The sequence below is a fragment of the Mesoplodon bidens genome (assembly GCF_964165515.1).
Source record: "Mesoplodon bidens genome assembly, chromosome: 17".
In the NCBI taxonomy this organism is placed as follows: Eukaryota; Metazoa; Chordata; class Mammalia; order Artiodactyla; family Ziphiidae; genus Mesoplodon; species Mesoplodon bidens.
Genome location: NC_138174.1, coordinates 77,142,399 through 77,157,935, shown reverse-complemented (window position 1 = coordinate 77,157,935; position 15,537 = coordinate 77,142,399). Strand labels below are relative to the sequence as shown.

At 48.6% G+C, this 15,537-nt stretch overlaps 1 protein-coding gene across 4 annotated transcripts in view; it reads right to left on the bottom strand.

The window, feature by feature from the left end:
- The window catches only part of TMCO3 (transmembrane and coiled-coil domains 3), a 32,329-nt gene that overhangs the window by 13,628 nt on the left and 3,164 nt on the right, over positions 1–15,537 (bottom strand). For 2 of the 4 annotated variants that reach the window (XM_081214405.1, XM_081214408.1), the window contains exons 3-8: positions 11,513–11,617; positions 9,513–10,035; positions 7,527–7,706; positions 5,811–6,002; positions 4,601–4,729; positions 771–863 (exon numbers count right to left, since the gene is read on the bottom strand). In XM_081214405.1, the coding sequence (XP_081070531.1) occupies positions 771–863; positions 4,601–4,729; positions 5,811–6,002; positions 7,527–7,706; positions 9,513–9,956 (1,038 nt within the window). In that variant the 5' untranslated portion in view covers positions 9,957–10,035; positions 11,513–11,617. The remainder of the gene's footprint in view (positions 1–770; positions 864–4,600; positions 4,730–5,810; positions 6,003–7,526; positions 7,707–9,512; positions 10,036–11,512; positions 11,618–15,537) is intronic. The other 2 variants (XM_081214406.1, XM_081214407.1) reach the window with 1 other exon arrangement.

Here is a 15,537-nt window from a genome sequence, read left to right as displayed (position 1 = left end):
CACCCGCAGAGTCACTGAGACCCCTGCTGACTCGACACTGGTGTCCTAGTTAAGCTGGTGGGCAAAACGGGGCCTGGATGGAGCCGCCCCTTCCTGTAACCAGCAGCCTCCCTGTCATTCCCCACACACCCCCATCTGCTTTCTCATCAGCTTTTTCCTCTTCTGTGACCTGTTCAAACACAAAGTAGCCTTTCATGAATTCACTTCCAACCTAACTCCGTTTCCATTCTCGAATATTCCGGCTTGCAAAGTAATCATTCTAAAAGTCAACAAATTTAGGAGGAACTGTTGCTTCCACTACTTTAACATTTATTCATACATATGGCCCTAAATACCATTAACCTTTCAGATATTTTCAGCTTACAGTGACATAGCAATAATCAAAATTTACCACTTATTTAAGAAAACGAGGAGTTTTTCCCCAGAGTAACACACTGAATGTTCCACCCCTATGATATTTCAGCCTCTACCAGCGTTGGACCCTCTTGGAGGGACTCAAACATCAGTAAGTTTGGACATAGCACTTCTCAGACCTGGTTTGGAATTAGCCACTGAAAGCTAATTCCATTGATTCACTGAATTTTCACTCTTTTTTTTTTTAACATTTTATCTTCTGGAGTTTATGTTCCAAAAATAGCATCAAACTACAACACCATATTCTACCCTAAACAGACCTAATCTGCTGGGCAAGTCTCCAACAAATGTGGATGGTGATTGCAGGGCATGTTAATCTCAGTGGGGCGACGACACAGGCACACTGGTGGACTCACCTTTCTCAGCTTCTCTGGGGAAAATTCTAAGCCAACGAGGAAGAGAGTAAAGAACACGCCAAATTCTCCTAACGTCTCCACCTGCACAACTGACTGAAAAACAAGAAAGTTTTAAAACCGTAAAACTTAACATATTTAAGATATCACGTGTACTTCACAGAACCATCTTGTCCTAACATACTCAGTGGGATGCCACCAAAAAGCCCAGTATTTAAAAAAACAAACAATGATCTGAATTTCCTCTATATCTGAGATACTCTGAACTTCCTGATGGTAGTGACTTCTTTCCTTTTTCTTGATTAGCCAGAGGAATAATTTTATTTATTTTCTAGGAAATAGCTCATGAATTCACCCGCTTTCAAGTTCATTAATTGCCACTGTTACTTCCATTACTTCCTTCCATTAGCTTCCTTTGGGGACGGGGAGGCATTAAACCTCAGTTTAACACTTAACTAACAGGAGTGCTTTACTTCCCTTGGGTCTGGGTGAGACTGAGTGTGGGATTTTCTCCTGGACCCCATGTGGCCACTCCCCACAGGTCCTGACGTACAGTGCCCTTCATTTGCTATTTACCGTCAACGTTCCTGCACTATAGTAGACAGTGTTGCTCATACCAGTACATTTGGTACTACTTGTATTATTTACAATTGAGGTTTGCATTATGGCCACTAACTTTTTTTTTTTTTTTTTTTTTTTTTCTTTTTTTTTTTTTTTTGTGGTATGCGGGCCTCTCACTGTTGTGGCCTCTCCCGTTGCGGAGCACAGGCTCCGGACGCGCAGGCCCAGCGGCCACGGCTCACGGGCCCAGCCGCTCCGCGGCATATGGGATCCTCCCAGACCGGGGCACGAACCCGTATCCCCTGCATCGGCAGGCGGACTCTCAACCACTGCGCCACCAGGGAGGCCCCGCCACTAACTTTTTGATTTTTTTCAATGTTCCCTGAACACGTGAAAATGGAGTCCAGGCCTTCGTGTGTCGGTGTGCCCCCCAGGCCCCACCGTGCACCTCCTCTGTCTCCTGGCTGTGAACACCACTGATTTGCCCTCTTTCTATCAGCACATTTCCTCCTTTCACTCTCAACCTTTTAGTCACTATTTTTATTCAATCTCGTTTGTTGTACTTTTTTTCCTGACACCATCTGCAAACATGTATCTTCATAGAGAAGTTTGTTCCACATATATTTGCTATAAAACAACATGTTTGCTCTCAATTCTTTTATGTCTTCTGCTTTTTATGCCTCCTTACTGCTACTATTTTTTTCCCTTTTGAAAATTAGGCTGCAACCTGACTTCAAAGTAACACACTTAAACCTATACTTGTTGACTTAGAAAATGAAAGCCTGTTACTCCCTACGAGGAAAAGATAAATACTGAAGTACAGTTATATACAGTTAGACTCTCTCCGTTAACCACTCCCACTTCTGGCTAGTATGATCTTGGATTTTTATTTTGGTAATTTTATCTTGGTATTTTTGTTCGTTTGTTTGGGGTTTTGTTTTTGATTTTGTTTTTTGTTTTTGGCCACACCATGTGGCATGCAGATCTAGTTCCCCGACCAGGGATGGAACCTGGGCCCCCTGCATTGGGAGCGCAGAGTCGTAACCACTGGACCACCAGGGAAGTCCTGATCTTGGTATTTTTATCTACTGTAATTATATTATTTTTCCATGGTATACATAATTTATTAAGAAATACAATATTCATAGTATCCAGTTGGATCTATTACCTAGTTATTTAGCCTTAATTCTTTGCTTATGAGCTATCTTTGCTGTTAAGTAAAAAGGAAAAGGAAGATACATTTGTGTTTTCCAGGGTTTGCAAATGTTCTGGAAAGGGAGGGATGGGACAAGGTCAGGGAAAGATTTTTCACCTACAGCTTTTTTACTGCTTCAATCACATAAAAACTACCTATTCAAAAAGCTGAGAGAAAACCATAATTCACAATGTTCTTTTCAGCACTGTTTACAATAGACAGGACATGGAAGCAACCTAAGTGTCCATCGACAGATGAATGGATAAAGAAGATCTGGCATATATATACAATGGAATATTACTCAGCCATAAAAAGAAATGAAATTGTGTTATTTGTAGTGAGATGGATGGACCTAGAGTCTGTCATACAGAGTGAAGTAAGTCAGAAAGAGAAAAACAAATATCATATGCTAACACATATATATGGAATCTAAAAAAAACGGTTCTGAAGAACCTAGGGGCAGGAGAGGAATAAAGACGCAGACGTAGAGAATGGACGTGAGGACACGGGGAGGGGGAAGGGTAAGCTGGGACGAAGTGAGAGAGGCTTGGGCATATACACACTACCAAACGTAAAATAGATAGCTAGTGGGAAGCAGCTGCATAGCACAGGGAGATCAGCTCGGTGCTTTGTGACCACCTAGAGGGGTGGGATAGGGAGGGTGGCAGGCAGACGCAAGAGGGAGGGGCTATGGGCATATATGTATACGTATAGCTGATTCACTTTGTTACACAGCAGAAACTAACACACCATTTTAAAGCAATTATACTCCAATAAAGATGTTAAAAAAAAAAGTTGAATTAAAACCAGGCTTCCCAGAGGCCACCCTGCTGGGTGGTGGCTACACTCATCCTCCTCACCAAGGTCCAGGCTCTCAGCCTGCAGCATCCAGGTACTTCCCACCTGGCAAAACAGTCTGCTGTGAGGATCAGTCAGTGTGAAGGCCGCCTCGACCCCCGTGTGTTGTCCAGTGGGGGGAACCCTCAGGACCCTCCAGACCCGGTGCAGGTGGGCTAAGCCGAGGAGGGGATGAGGCTGCAGGTGGAGGCCCCGCTTCACCGACTGCCGTTCTACCCAAAGGGGAGCGTCAGGCAGGGCGGGGCACACCGTGGCCCCTTCCCACACCCTGCACTCCAGGTTCCTCTGGGGTGGGACCAGGACACCTCTACGTGGCATTCTCTTTCCCTTTGTCCACGTTGCGTTTTCTTTTCAAGGACCCAGCTTGAAGCCCACAAGGCTTGGGACTCTTTCCTCACTGTCAAAAGCACCACCAACACAGGACAATGCTCCCCTCAATCTGCTCAGCAAACAGCCTTCAGCAAGAGCAGCCTCAGAACCCACATCCTCCCAGGCCTCCAGACACCCACAGCCAGGCTGGGCCACTGCTCACTACTTTACCAGCTTCTCAGGGTGTTAAGCATGGGTTTTTGTTTTTTTTAATTTTTACTTATTTTCTCGCTGCATTGGATCTTCATTGCTGCGCGCGGGCTTTCTCTAGTTGCGGCGAGCAGGGGCTACTCTTTGTTGCGGTGCGTGGGCTTCTCATTGCGGTGGCTTCTCTTGTTGCGGAGCATGGGCTCTAGGCGCACGGGCTTCAGTAGATGCAGGGCGTGAGCTCAGTAGTTGTGACTCGTGGGCTCTAGAGTGCAGGCTCAGTAGTTGTGGCGCACGGGCTTAGTTGCTTTGCAGCACGTGGGATCTTCCTGGACCAGGGCTCGAACCCGTGTCCCCTGCCTTGATAGGCGGATTCTTAACCACTGCACCACCAGAGAAGTCCCAAGCATGTTTTAAAAATACATTTAATCCAGGATTTTTAGTTCCTTTCAGTGTCCAAATAATCCAGTCCATAATATTACTACAAATAGAATCTTTAAAACTAATATAATTTTAAAGACACAAAGAGGATCATTTTGTCTGGTCAAGCTGCTCACTCATTAATGAACAAAATGACTTTCTTACACTTTAGAGATACCTCAGGAAACTTTAAAAGACATCTTGTTTGATGTGATTTATAAGAAACTGCTACCTTCATTAATTCAAGTTCAACAGACACTGAACAGTTCAGTTTTGTTCTTACCTTAATACTGTTGAGTCCGGAGGGCCCCAGAAGCACGCCGCAGATGATGTAACCAAACATGGTCGGCAGTCCTATTGCGGTGCAGAGCCAGCCGCACGGTAAGGACAACATCCCTATGGCGACGATGTCCTAAAAGAAGGATAAACAGACAGAAACACACGTAAGGTAAGAGGCAGCAAGAGAAAGGAGAAGGCAGGGTGGGACGGTACCCTGACCTCACTGAGGGGGAAGAAAGGCAAGTGAGGGAGCCGAGGGAGGATTCTGGGAGCAGGTGAGGCTCGCTCCTCAGCGTCTAACGATTACAACTGTGTGTCTGTTTCACGTAGAGCCCGTAACAGTCCTCTGAGAACTGTGAGCACGAGGACTCCCCTCAGGGCTCGAGTCCGGGAACCCTTCCCCACTGTGTTCCCATGGCACGAAGACGATCTAACCTTCACGGTATTAACCGGTCCAGAAGAGACTCGTGGACGGTGCCAAGGCTGCTGGCCCGAGGGTGGCGGGGAACGGGGTACTCACGTGGCCTCAAGATGCCGCCCCAGAAGCTACGCTACGTACAAAGGGGAAGGGGGGCGACTGCGCAGTGGAGGCCCTGCCCCTCACAAAGGGCACGAAGTCGCGTTCTCAGACTCAGCCCCTCCCAGTCCCCACCTGGTCAAAACCAAGGAAGGCCACACACGTGCTGTCTTTTACCTCTCGATTCAAGACAGCAGTTCAGGGATCAGCCCCTCACACGGGACAAGCCCGTGGGGACCGCTTATCTATCTGCCCCTCGGCTGTCTGTCCTGGCAGCACCTTGAAGACTGAGTTCTTTGCCTTGGTCTCTTCTCCTGAACAGATGCCAGCGTCAGGGAGTTTAGCTGGAGACCCAGCGACTGATGTGGACCCTGCGCAGGCTGCACCCCGTCACTCGCACACCTGTCACTCACACGGGCCAAGTCCAAACAGTGATCCCGAACCACAACCCTGCCAACCTCGAGTCAAGAATTCCATGTCCTCCCACTAGACCGGCTTCCTCCAAGGGTGCAGGTGTGCACCTCAGGCCGCCCGGGGCGCCAGCCAGCCGGCGCCGGAGAAGGCAGCCGCGCCCCACGTCGACACAGGCCACACGTGAAACCACAGCCAAGCCCTCCCTGCCCCTTGAGAAGGAGCTATTCTAGCGAAGGCAGGTTTTAGGCCGCGGACGTGGGTGCCAGGCGGAGGCGCGGGCTACCTTTATGAGGTGGGGGTCTGCCCGCGGGATGGTGGCGTCCCTGGGCTTGGTGAGGATGTACTGGTTATTCTGCGAGTCGATGAGCATGCTCAGGCCCAGGTCCTCCTCTATCTCCCGGTTCGTGAGGTTCTGCTTGGAGCTGGCCTCGTCCTCTTCCACCCGCAGAACTGCCTCAAAGTTGACCCCTCTGACCTGTAACAATGACCAGTGTTGTGTCACTACAACGAATCAGACGTGTTTAAGTTCAAGGTCAAATGTTAGAGAGTAAGTCCCGCACAGAAGAACGACAGGAAGGTTTTCAGCATTCTGTCAGGTGTGACGGAAGACCAATAAATTAGAAAATTCAAAGACGTCTTCCAGTTGAAAAGTGACTTAAGGATGGAAGTGCTCAGGATCTCTACTACTTCCAAACACCTACTCTACCTGATTCAGGGCGCGGCACTGTGATCTGCAACAAGAAACACACATTTGGTCTTAGACCCCTTTCCCGCTCACAGCCCCGAACCCGCGGGACTTCCTGAGCGATCAAGAGCGACGCAAACATCTTGTCCTACATTTGGTCTTTTGGCCTCACCTCCTGAAATCGCTCCAGAGCAGCAGAGGTGAAAGGAGTGTGCTGTCCTTCATAATAAGCCCCTTGCGACCTCACCTGCCCCCGGGTGAGTGAGGGGTGGCGGAGAGCCCCCGGGTACCCACGGGAGGGGCTGGTCACCAGAGGAGCCGGGCACGTGACGAGGGCTGAACTTGCAGCTCCACCACGGCCTCTGCGAGGGCAGAGGGGCTGAAGGCCGAGTTTGTCAGGAGCCTAAATCACGAAGCCTCCGTGAAGACCCTTCAGGCACGAGCTCCCGAGAGCTTCCAGGCTGCTGAACGTGTGGGGGTGTCTGGGGGAGGCCGCCGTCCCCCACGCCCTGCCCTGTACCTCCTCCAACTGAGCTGTGTCCTTCGTGCTGACCTGCCAACCTAGCAAACGGACTGAGCTCTGTGGGCAGCGCAGCAAACGCGCTGGCATCTGGAGTGGGGGCCGCCTTGGGCTGGGCCTGTCCCCACAGGGTCTGCGCCAGCCCCATGGGGCCGGTGCCAGGCTGAACTGAACCACAGGACACGGCTGGCATCCCAGAGGACCGGGGGAGGGCCAGTGTGGAAGAGCCCGGAGTCGTGGAGGGCAGGGTACCCGGTGAGCGGGGTAGAGGCAAGGACACTCTTCCCCAGGCGCACGGCCCTCACACACCCAGAGCCTCCCCCGCCCCGGGGTCACTGAGGGCCCCACTCCCCTTCCCTCTCCAGCCTTGCTCTGGTTTGCGGTCATTACCTAACCCTTTCCTGAGTCCGTCCCAGGACTCACAGTCTGACATGCTGCTTGGGACCCAAAGGTGGTTTCCTGTAAGGAGCGAGCCTCTCCCCGGGCAGATCTGCACCGAAACGTGGCCGTCCAGGGCCAGCTTCCTGAAACCGGAGCCAAGGCCAGGGAAACACATGAGCTGCTGGGGGCGGGGCCGTCGGGGATGGGGGGGCTGACCAAACACGGGGCGGGGCGGGAATCAGAGGAAACCGGGCACGTCTTCAGGGCCACACAAGTTACTTGCTACGGCACACAAGTGCTTTAGCCTCATCTTCATTTTCAGCCTGCGCTACCGTACACCGCAAACAATTCCAAGTGCACATCCTCTCAGTGGCTCGGCAGGCGGAGAGGACCTTGCCACGGATGCTACTCACCGACTTGTTGTCATCGAACGCGCGCTCCTCCGTGTCCTTCTCCAGACGGTCGGCCGCCCTCCTCACATCCTCGAGAATTTCATCCAGGAGGGATAAACTTTTGTTCCGATGCTGCATGCTTTTAAGAGCTTCAACCTGATGTTTTTCTGCTGCCAGAAGTTCCACATATTCTGCCTCTTCCTATTCATTTGTAAGAAATGAAGAGTGGTGTTTATTACGAAGGAAACCTGGCTGACCTGCCCACACCGCGAACATGGCAGGGGAGGCCAGGTGCACCAGGGCACTCAAACTTCTCAGAGCAAACCCTGCAGGAAGGCTACTTACACACACATGAATGTAACACACAACCGTAAAGAGACGCTCAAGGTCCTCTCTTCACACGAAAACCACCCGCTGACCCTGCTGCTGTTCCAGCCACTGTGCCTACTGCATGTGGGAGCCCAGCTGTGGCACTTGATCATTTAGCTAGACATTTCTAAGCGGAATACACAGTCGAATTCCAAGTTACCAAGGGGAGATGTTCCAGGAGACGCTGACAGCAGTACTTACTTGCACAGGTGGTGCGTGGTGCTGGGAACAGAGTTTAACACACGTACGGCCCACAGCCGTACTCAAGCTTGAGGGATCTCAAATGAAATCCCTACCACTTGCTCACGTTTGAGGCGGAGTGGGCGCCGAGCGGAGGGCGGCCCCAGGCACAGGCTCGGCCGTTTTGCGGCCTCTACTCAGCGCCCCCAGCGCCTGAACCGCCTCAGACCCGTGAGGCCAGAACCAGCAGAGAGCAGGCGTGCGGGGTCAGTGCCACTCAAACTCATGTTTGTTCTCTGTTCTACCGTAAAACTACCACAAACCGACACCCCTGCGACTCCCTCTTTAACGCCAAGGAGTTTAATGTCCCACCCGTGCGAAGGACCTGGCGAGGCGGTGATCCCGCTCGGAGGGGGCGGTCTGTTTCCAACAACAGGCAGGATGCCCGAGTCCAGGGGGCTACTGACTCCATCACCATATTCCTACCCAAACTAGCACACTTGGGTAAAACAAAGTTTAATAATTTGTATCTTCTTTACTTTTTAAGCTGTATAATATTGCCATAGCCTTTCCATGAAGACGAAATGATACTTCGTATATTTAAAGTGCCTGGCACATAACAGATGGCTTAAATGATAGCTTTAAAATGTTATATAACTACCACAGCTGACGTAATAATAGTTTCTTCTCATCATTTTAAAAGTATCCTTCAGGGGCTTCCCTGGTGGCACAGTGGTTAAGAATCCACCTGCCAATGCAGGAGACACGGGTTCGAGCCCTGGTCTGGGAAGATCCCACATACCGCGGAGCATCTAAGCCCGTGCGCCACAGCTACTGAGGCTGTGCTCTAGAGCCGGCAAGCCACAACTACTGAGCCCATGCACCGCATCTACTAAAGCCTGCGCCCCTAGAGCCCGTGCTCCACAACAAGAGAAGCCACTGCAACGAGAAGCCCGCGCACCACAATTAGAGAAAGCCCGCGCACAACAACAAAGACCCAACGCAGCCAAAAGACAAAAATAAATAAATTTATTTAAAAAATAATAAAAATTAAAAATAAAATAAAAGTATCCTTCATCAAAATCCTTAATTCAAATGTATACGTTTGTTTAAAACTACCTTTAATATTTTTGTTTTCAGCATGTGGGCCTTGAAGAAAGTCTGCCTTCACGCTAAAAGTAATTCTTATCAGAAGCTCAAAACCTGGACAGCAATTACAACGGGCTATTTCTACATCAGTTTACTGGGGGAACATGAGTAACTCTTTTCAGTACCCAGGGATTTCCACCATGGAGAAAGCATGAGAGACCCCTAGAAGTGCTCAAATGTGGCTCTGCTAAGTGACTGTGCAAAGGGACCGGCTCTCCTGCACCTGCTGAGCCAGACCGGAGGCCCTGGGCGGCTCCCACCTGCCGAGCCGCCCTCCGCTGGCGCACCCCGCCCCCGCCCTGGGCCCACCTTGATGGCTGCCTTCCGCAGGGCCTCCAGGCGCTGCCTGCTGCTCTCCTTCACGTTGACCACGTCCCTGTAGTCGCCCTGTAGGGCTCTCTGGAGTCCGTGGATGGCCTGGAAGACTGAGTTTTCACTTTCATTCAGCTCTTTCTGGAAAATTTCAAACATGTGCACCTGAAACAGCTTCTCTTCGTCCGAAAGGCTGGCGTCTTTTTCCACTGCTCTGACTGCACTTTTCAGTTTGTTAAGAACCACAGCCTTCTGGCGAAGAAGCCCGGAGAGCTTTCTGCAACCGTCCAGGACCCACTGTCTCCTCTGGGTGACGGCCGCCCCTTGGCCCCGGCGCAACTCGATGGCGTGTCTCACCACTTCTTCGTGCTCCGCGCCGCTGGCCAGCAGGTGAAGGAACGGGAGCCACACCCAGAGGTGGCTTTTCCCCGGCACCTTCATGATCCAATTTTAGGGACAGGGCAAGGCAGTCCAAAGATTCCTGCTAAGTCGGGCTTGCATTTGAGATATGCATTTTCAGCTGAAAAAGAGATTTATTGACACATATAGTTGAATGATGACTCATTGCTATTGAGATTAAAGTTTTAAATAATTACTAAAAACTATCACTTTTCCGAGGAAAATGTTATTTTTCGTAGATCAACATCTGAACTATCTGCTGCACTTAGATTACAATCAAATACTGAATTTAAAGTATGGTGCCTGATGAAGAGCTGAGATTAAAGATTACATCTGAATTTTTTTTTTTTTTTTTCGGTACGCGGGCCCCTCACTGTTGTGGCCTCTCCCGTGGCAGAGCACAGGCTCTGGACGCGCAGGCTCAGCGGCCATGGCTCACGGGCCCAGCCGCTCCGCAGCATGTGGGATCTTCCCGGACCGGGGCATGAACCCGTGTCCCCTGCATCGGCAGGCGGACTCTCAACCACTGCACCACCAGGGAAGCCCAATTACATCTGAATTTAAAAGCAATTTTTTAAAGTGAAACCCGGCCTCATATATCTACTAAATCTACCATGTGCAAAAGACAAAAACCAATTCCATTTAAGAGGGTCCACATATCAAAGGCCGGGAAACACCACCTGCTTCCCCCATCACAGACGAGGGGCCCTGGAACCAGGTCCGAGGGGCTGGGAAATGGAGCCGAACTGCTATGAGCTGGCTGGGCCGTACCGTCTGCTTTCCTGAGTCACCCGGAATTCCGTCAGATTTCCAATGTCGGTCTACCTTTACGTGCTAATGAGAGGTCAAGGAGAGAACAGAAATCGCGCACTACAACCACACTCAAACACTGTCTATCGTGCAGATCCAGGCTCCTCCTCTTCGCCCTTACGGAAGACTTCCAGCAGTGCCCGTGGGCTCATCCTGCCGGCGGGGCGCAGACAGGACCCCGGCCCAGTAGCGGGGGGAGCTGCAGCTGTGTCGTCCAGAGGAGGGCTGACCGAGGCGCAGGTGGAGGAGGGGTCAGCAGGGTCACCAAGAAAGAATGACCTCGGAGGCAGGAAGATAGAGAACAAAGACGGAAGAGGTGACAAATGCAGGAGAGCCCAGTAAGACGCGCCCTGAAATACACACACTGAGCCTGGCAACTAGGCCCAAGTCCTTATGCCAAAAAGAAAAGAAAAGAAAACAAAACCCACCGTTTCCAAGGAATCAGGTTATTCTAGAATGTATATATTTTCATTTCACTGGTAATCCCAATTCTAATGAGTTTAATCTGGTTTCCCAGGTAAAGCAGATTAGCAAAAATAAGTGTGTGCACTTCTGGAGGTAGAATCCTGACCAAACCAAGGAACGACAGCCAACAGAAAGTGGACCCCGACAGAGCTTACAAAGACACATGTGGGGATGCAGCAAAGAGCAGCAGCCGGCGGTGGGGGGGGGCGACCGCTCCATGCACCTCAGCAGACCCTGAAGAGGCGACCGCTGAGGCCAGGAGAGCCACCCGTGTTCAGAATGACAACCAGAAGTCACCCACGAAAGACCGCACACTGGCTCACCATTCTGGGTAAAAAGTCAGGAAACTGTCCGATTTCAATACTTGTTTAGATACTCTGGGTCCCAGCCTCTCCCGGAGGATCCACGGATGCAGGACAGCACGCTTCCTAATGAGGTGGGAGAATCGAGTAGGGCTGAGTTACTGAGTTCACTGGCACAGTTTTTTGTTGTTTTTTCTTTGCGGTACACGGGCCTCTCACTGTTGTGGCCTCTCCCATTGCGGAGCACAGGCTCCGGACGCACAGGCTCAGAGGCCATGGCTCACGGGCCCAGCCGCTCCCCGGCATGTGGGATCTTCCCGGACCGGGGCACGAACCCGTGTCCCCTGCATTGGCAGGCAGATTCGCAACCACTGCGCCACCAGGGAAGCCCTGGCACAGTTTTAATACAACCTTAAGTAAACGTTACCACCTTAAGCAAACAAACCACCGATCAGTCACACAGACAGCCGGCAATATCGCTGATCTGTTATTTTATTGACTCAACTGCTAAGCTCCTACTGTTGCAAGGGAAAGAAAGAATTCAAGCACTACTTCAGACGTGCACACATTTAATATTCTTCAGAACCGAGACACAAATTTCAGGCGCTCTGTTAACTGCACAGACCTAGACACACACATTTTCTCCAAAAGATCTCAGAAAGTGATTCTTCTACAGATTTCAAACTTCAGGAAAATAAACTGCTGCACAGCTGGTATGTAACACCCCTCCGCCCATTGCGGGCCCCTCCCCCGGACAAGTTCCTGAAGTTAGCTATCCCTATCCCCAAAACACCGAAGACAGCTATTCACTTTTATGAAAAACCTCTGAGAATTTTAGTTGTAGTCATACTAATATTTCCACTGAAAAGAGCTTTTACCATGAACATGAAGCTATTTACAGACCTTAAGATATGAACCACTCCTTTTTCATAAACATCTCATTTTACCTTCAAACTCGGCTACCAAATCCTAGAGACTACTAAACTGTAACATGTTTTTTTCAATAAATAGTGTTATTTTGTTATTGTTATTTTTAATTATTAAAAAAACACTCTGGATTTGTTGTGGTTTTATAACGAATTCTTAAAATTTCCACATCTCGAACGACTGACGCAGTAACCCGGGTGACCTCAAGGCCGAGGAGAGCCTGCCACGCTCACGCATGATGCCATTTACACAACTTCTTTTCTTTCTTCTTCTTTTTTTTGGCCGCGAGGCTTGTGGGATCTCAGTTCCCAGACCAGGGACTGAACCTGGGCCCTGGCAGTGAAAGTTCAGAATCCTAAACACTAGGCCACCAGGAACTCCCTACACAACTTTCTTAAAATGACAAACTGCAGAGACGGGGAAGGGACAGTGGGGGTCAGGGCCCAGGGAAGGGGGAGGCGACGGCTGTGTACGTAACAAGGCAGCAGGAGGGACCCTGTGGGGTGGACGTGTTCTGTGCCCTGACAGTGGTGGTGGCCACACACGTGTGCACGTGTGACAGAATCACACAGATCTACACACAGAGTGTGTGCATATGCCCTGGTGCATCCGGATCGGGCAGTGGGCCGTATCTCTCCCAGCTCCTGCTTATGATAGTTTTGCAGGAGCTCCCACTGGGGACACTGGGTGAAGGGTCTATAGGATTTCTCTGTATTTTCTGAATTTATCGAATTTAAAAAAAATTATTGGAGTATAATTGCTTTACAATGTCGTGTTACTTTCTGCTGCACAATGAAGTGAATCAGCTATATGTATACCTATATCCCCCCTACCTTGGACCTACCTCCCACCCCCGCCATCCCATCCTTCTAGGTCATCACAGAGCACCGCGCTGAGCTTCCTGTGCTTTATAGCAGGTTCCCACTAGCTATCTATTTCATACATGGTAGTGTATTTATGTCAAACCTAATCTCCCAATTCGTCCCACCCTCCCCTTCCCCCACTGTGTCCACATGTCTGTTCTCTACGTCTATATCTCTATTCCTGCCCTGCAAATAGGTTCATCTGTACCATTTTACTAGATTCCACATATATGCATTAATATACGATATTTGTTTTTCTCTTTCTGGCTTACTTCACTCTGTATGACAGACTCTAGGTCCATCCACATCTCTAAAAATGACCCAATTTCGCTCCTTTTTATGGCTGAGTAATATTCCATTGTATATATGTGCCACATCTTCTTTATCCATTCCCATGTCCTGGCTATTGCAAATAGTGCTCCAATGAATATTGTGGTACATAACTTTTTTTTTTTTTTTTTTTTTTTTTTTTTTTGCGGTACGTGGGCCTCTCACTGTTGTGGCCTCTCCCATTGTGGAGCACAGGCTCCGGACGCACAGGCTCAGTGGCCATGGCTCACGGGTCCAGCTGCTCCACGGCATGTGGGAGCTTCCCAGACCGGGGCACAAACCCATGTCCCCTGCATTGGCAGGTGGACTCTCAACCACTGCGCCACCAGGGAAGCCCTACATGACTCTTTTTGAATTATGGTTTTCTCAGGGTATAGGCCCAGTAGTGGGATTGCTGGGTCATATGGTAGCTCTATTTTTAGTTTTTTAAGGAACCTCCATACTGTTCTCCATAGTGGCTGTATCAATTTACATTCCCAGCAACAGTGCAAGAGGGTTCTCTTTTCTCCACACCCTCTCCAGCATTTATTGTTTCTAGAATTTTTGATGATGGCCATTCTGACCAGTGTGAGGTGATACCTCACTGTAGTTTTGATTTGCATTTCTCTAATGATTAGTGATGTTGAGCATCTTTTCATGTGCCTCTTGGCCATTTGTGTGTCTTCTTTGGTGAAATGTCTATTTAGGTCTTCTGCCCATTTTTTAATTGGGTTGTTTGTTTTTTTGATATTGACCTCCATGAGCTCTTCGTATATTTTGGAGTTTAATCCTTTGTTCGTTGCTTCATTTGCAAATATTTTCTCCCATTCTGAGGGTTGTCTTTCCATCTTGTTTATGGTTTGCTGTGCAAAAGCTTTTAAGTTTCATTAGGTCCCATTTGTTTATTCTTGTTTTTATTTTCATTACTCTAGAAGGTGGGTCAAAAAAGATCTTGCTGTGGTTTATGTCAGAGTGTTTTTCCTATGTCTTCCTCTAAGAGTTTTATAGTGTCCAGTCTTAACATTTAGCTCTTTAATCCATTTTGAGTTTATTTTTCTGTATGGTGTTAGGGAGTGTTCTAATTTCATTCTTTCACAAGTAGCTGTCCAGTTTTCCCAGCACCACTTATTGGAGAGGCTGTCTTTCTCCACTGTATGTTCTTGCCTCCTTTGTCATAGATTAGATGATCATATGTGCGTGGGTTTATCTCTAGGCTTTCTATCCTGTACCATTAATCTATATTTCTGTTTTTGTGCCAATACCACACTGTCCTGATTACTGTAGTATAGTCTGAAGTCAGCGAGCCTGATTTCTCCAGCTCCATTTTCTTCTCAAGATTGATTTGGCTATTTGGGGTCTTTTGTGTTTCCATACGAATTGTAAAATTTTTTGTTGTAATTCTATAAAGAATGCCATTGGTAATTTGACAGGGATTTCATTGAATCTGTAGATTGCTTTGGGTAGCATAGTCATTTGCACAATAATGATTGTATATTTCTCCATCTGTTTATGTCATCTTTGATTTCTTTCATCAGTGTTTTATAATTTTCTGAGTACAAGTCTTTTGCCCCCATAGGCAGTCTTATTCCTATGTATTTTATTCTTTTTGTTGCAATGGTAAATGGGATTGTTTCTTTAATTTCTCTTTCTGATTTTTCATTGTTAGTGTATAGGAATGCCAGAGATTTCTGTGCATTAATTTTGTATCCTGCAACCTTACCAAATTCATTGATAAGTTCTAGTAGTTTTCTGGTGGCATCTTTAGGCTTTTCTATGCATATTCTATAGGATTTCTCTGTATTATTTTTTAAAACTTTATGTGACTCTATAATCATCTCAAAATAAAGTTTTTAAAACTCTACATAAGTGCTTCCTGTTTCCCACTACACCCCTATTGTGTGTAATGTGCACCGTTTACACTGCAGAGCATGGCAAACATGCCTGTGA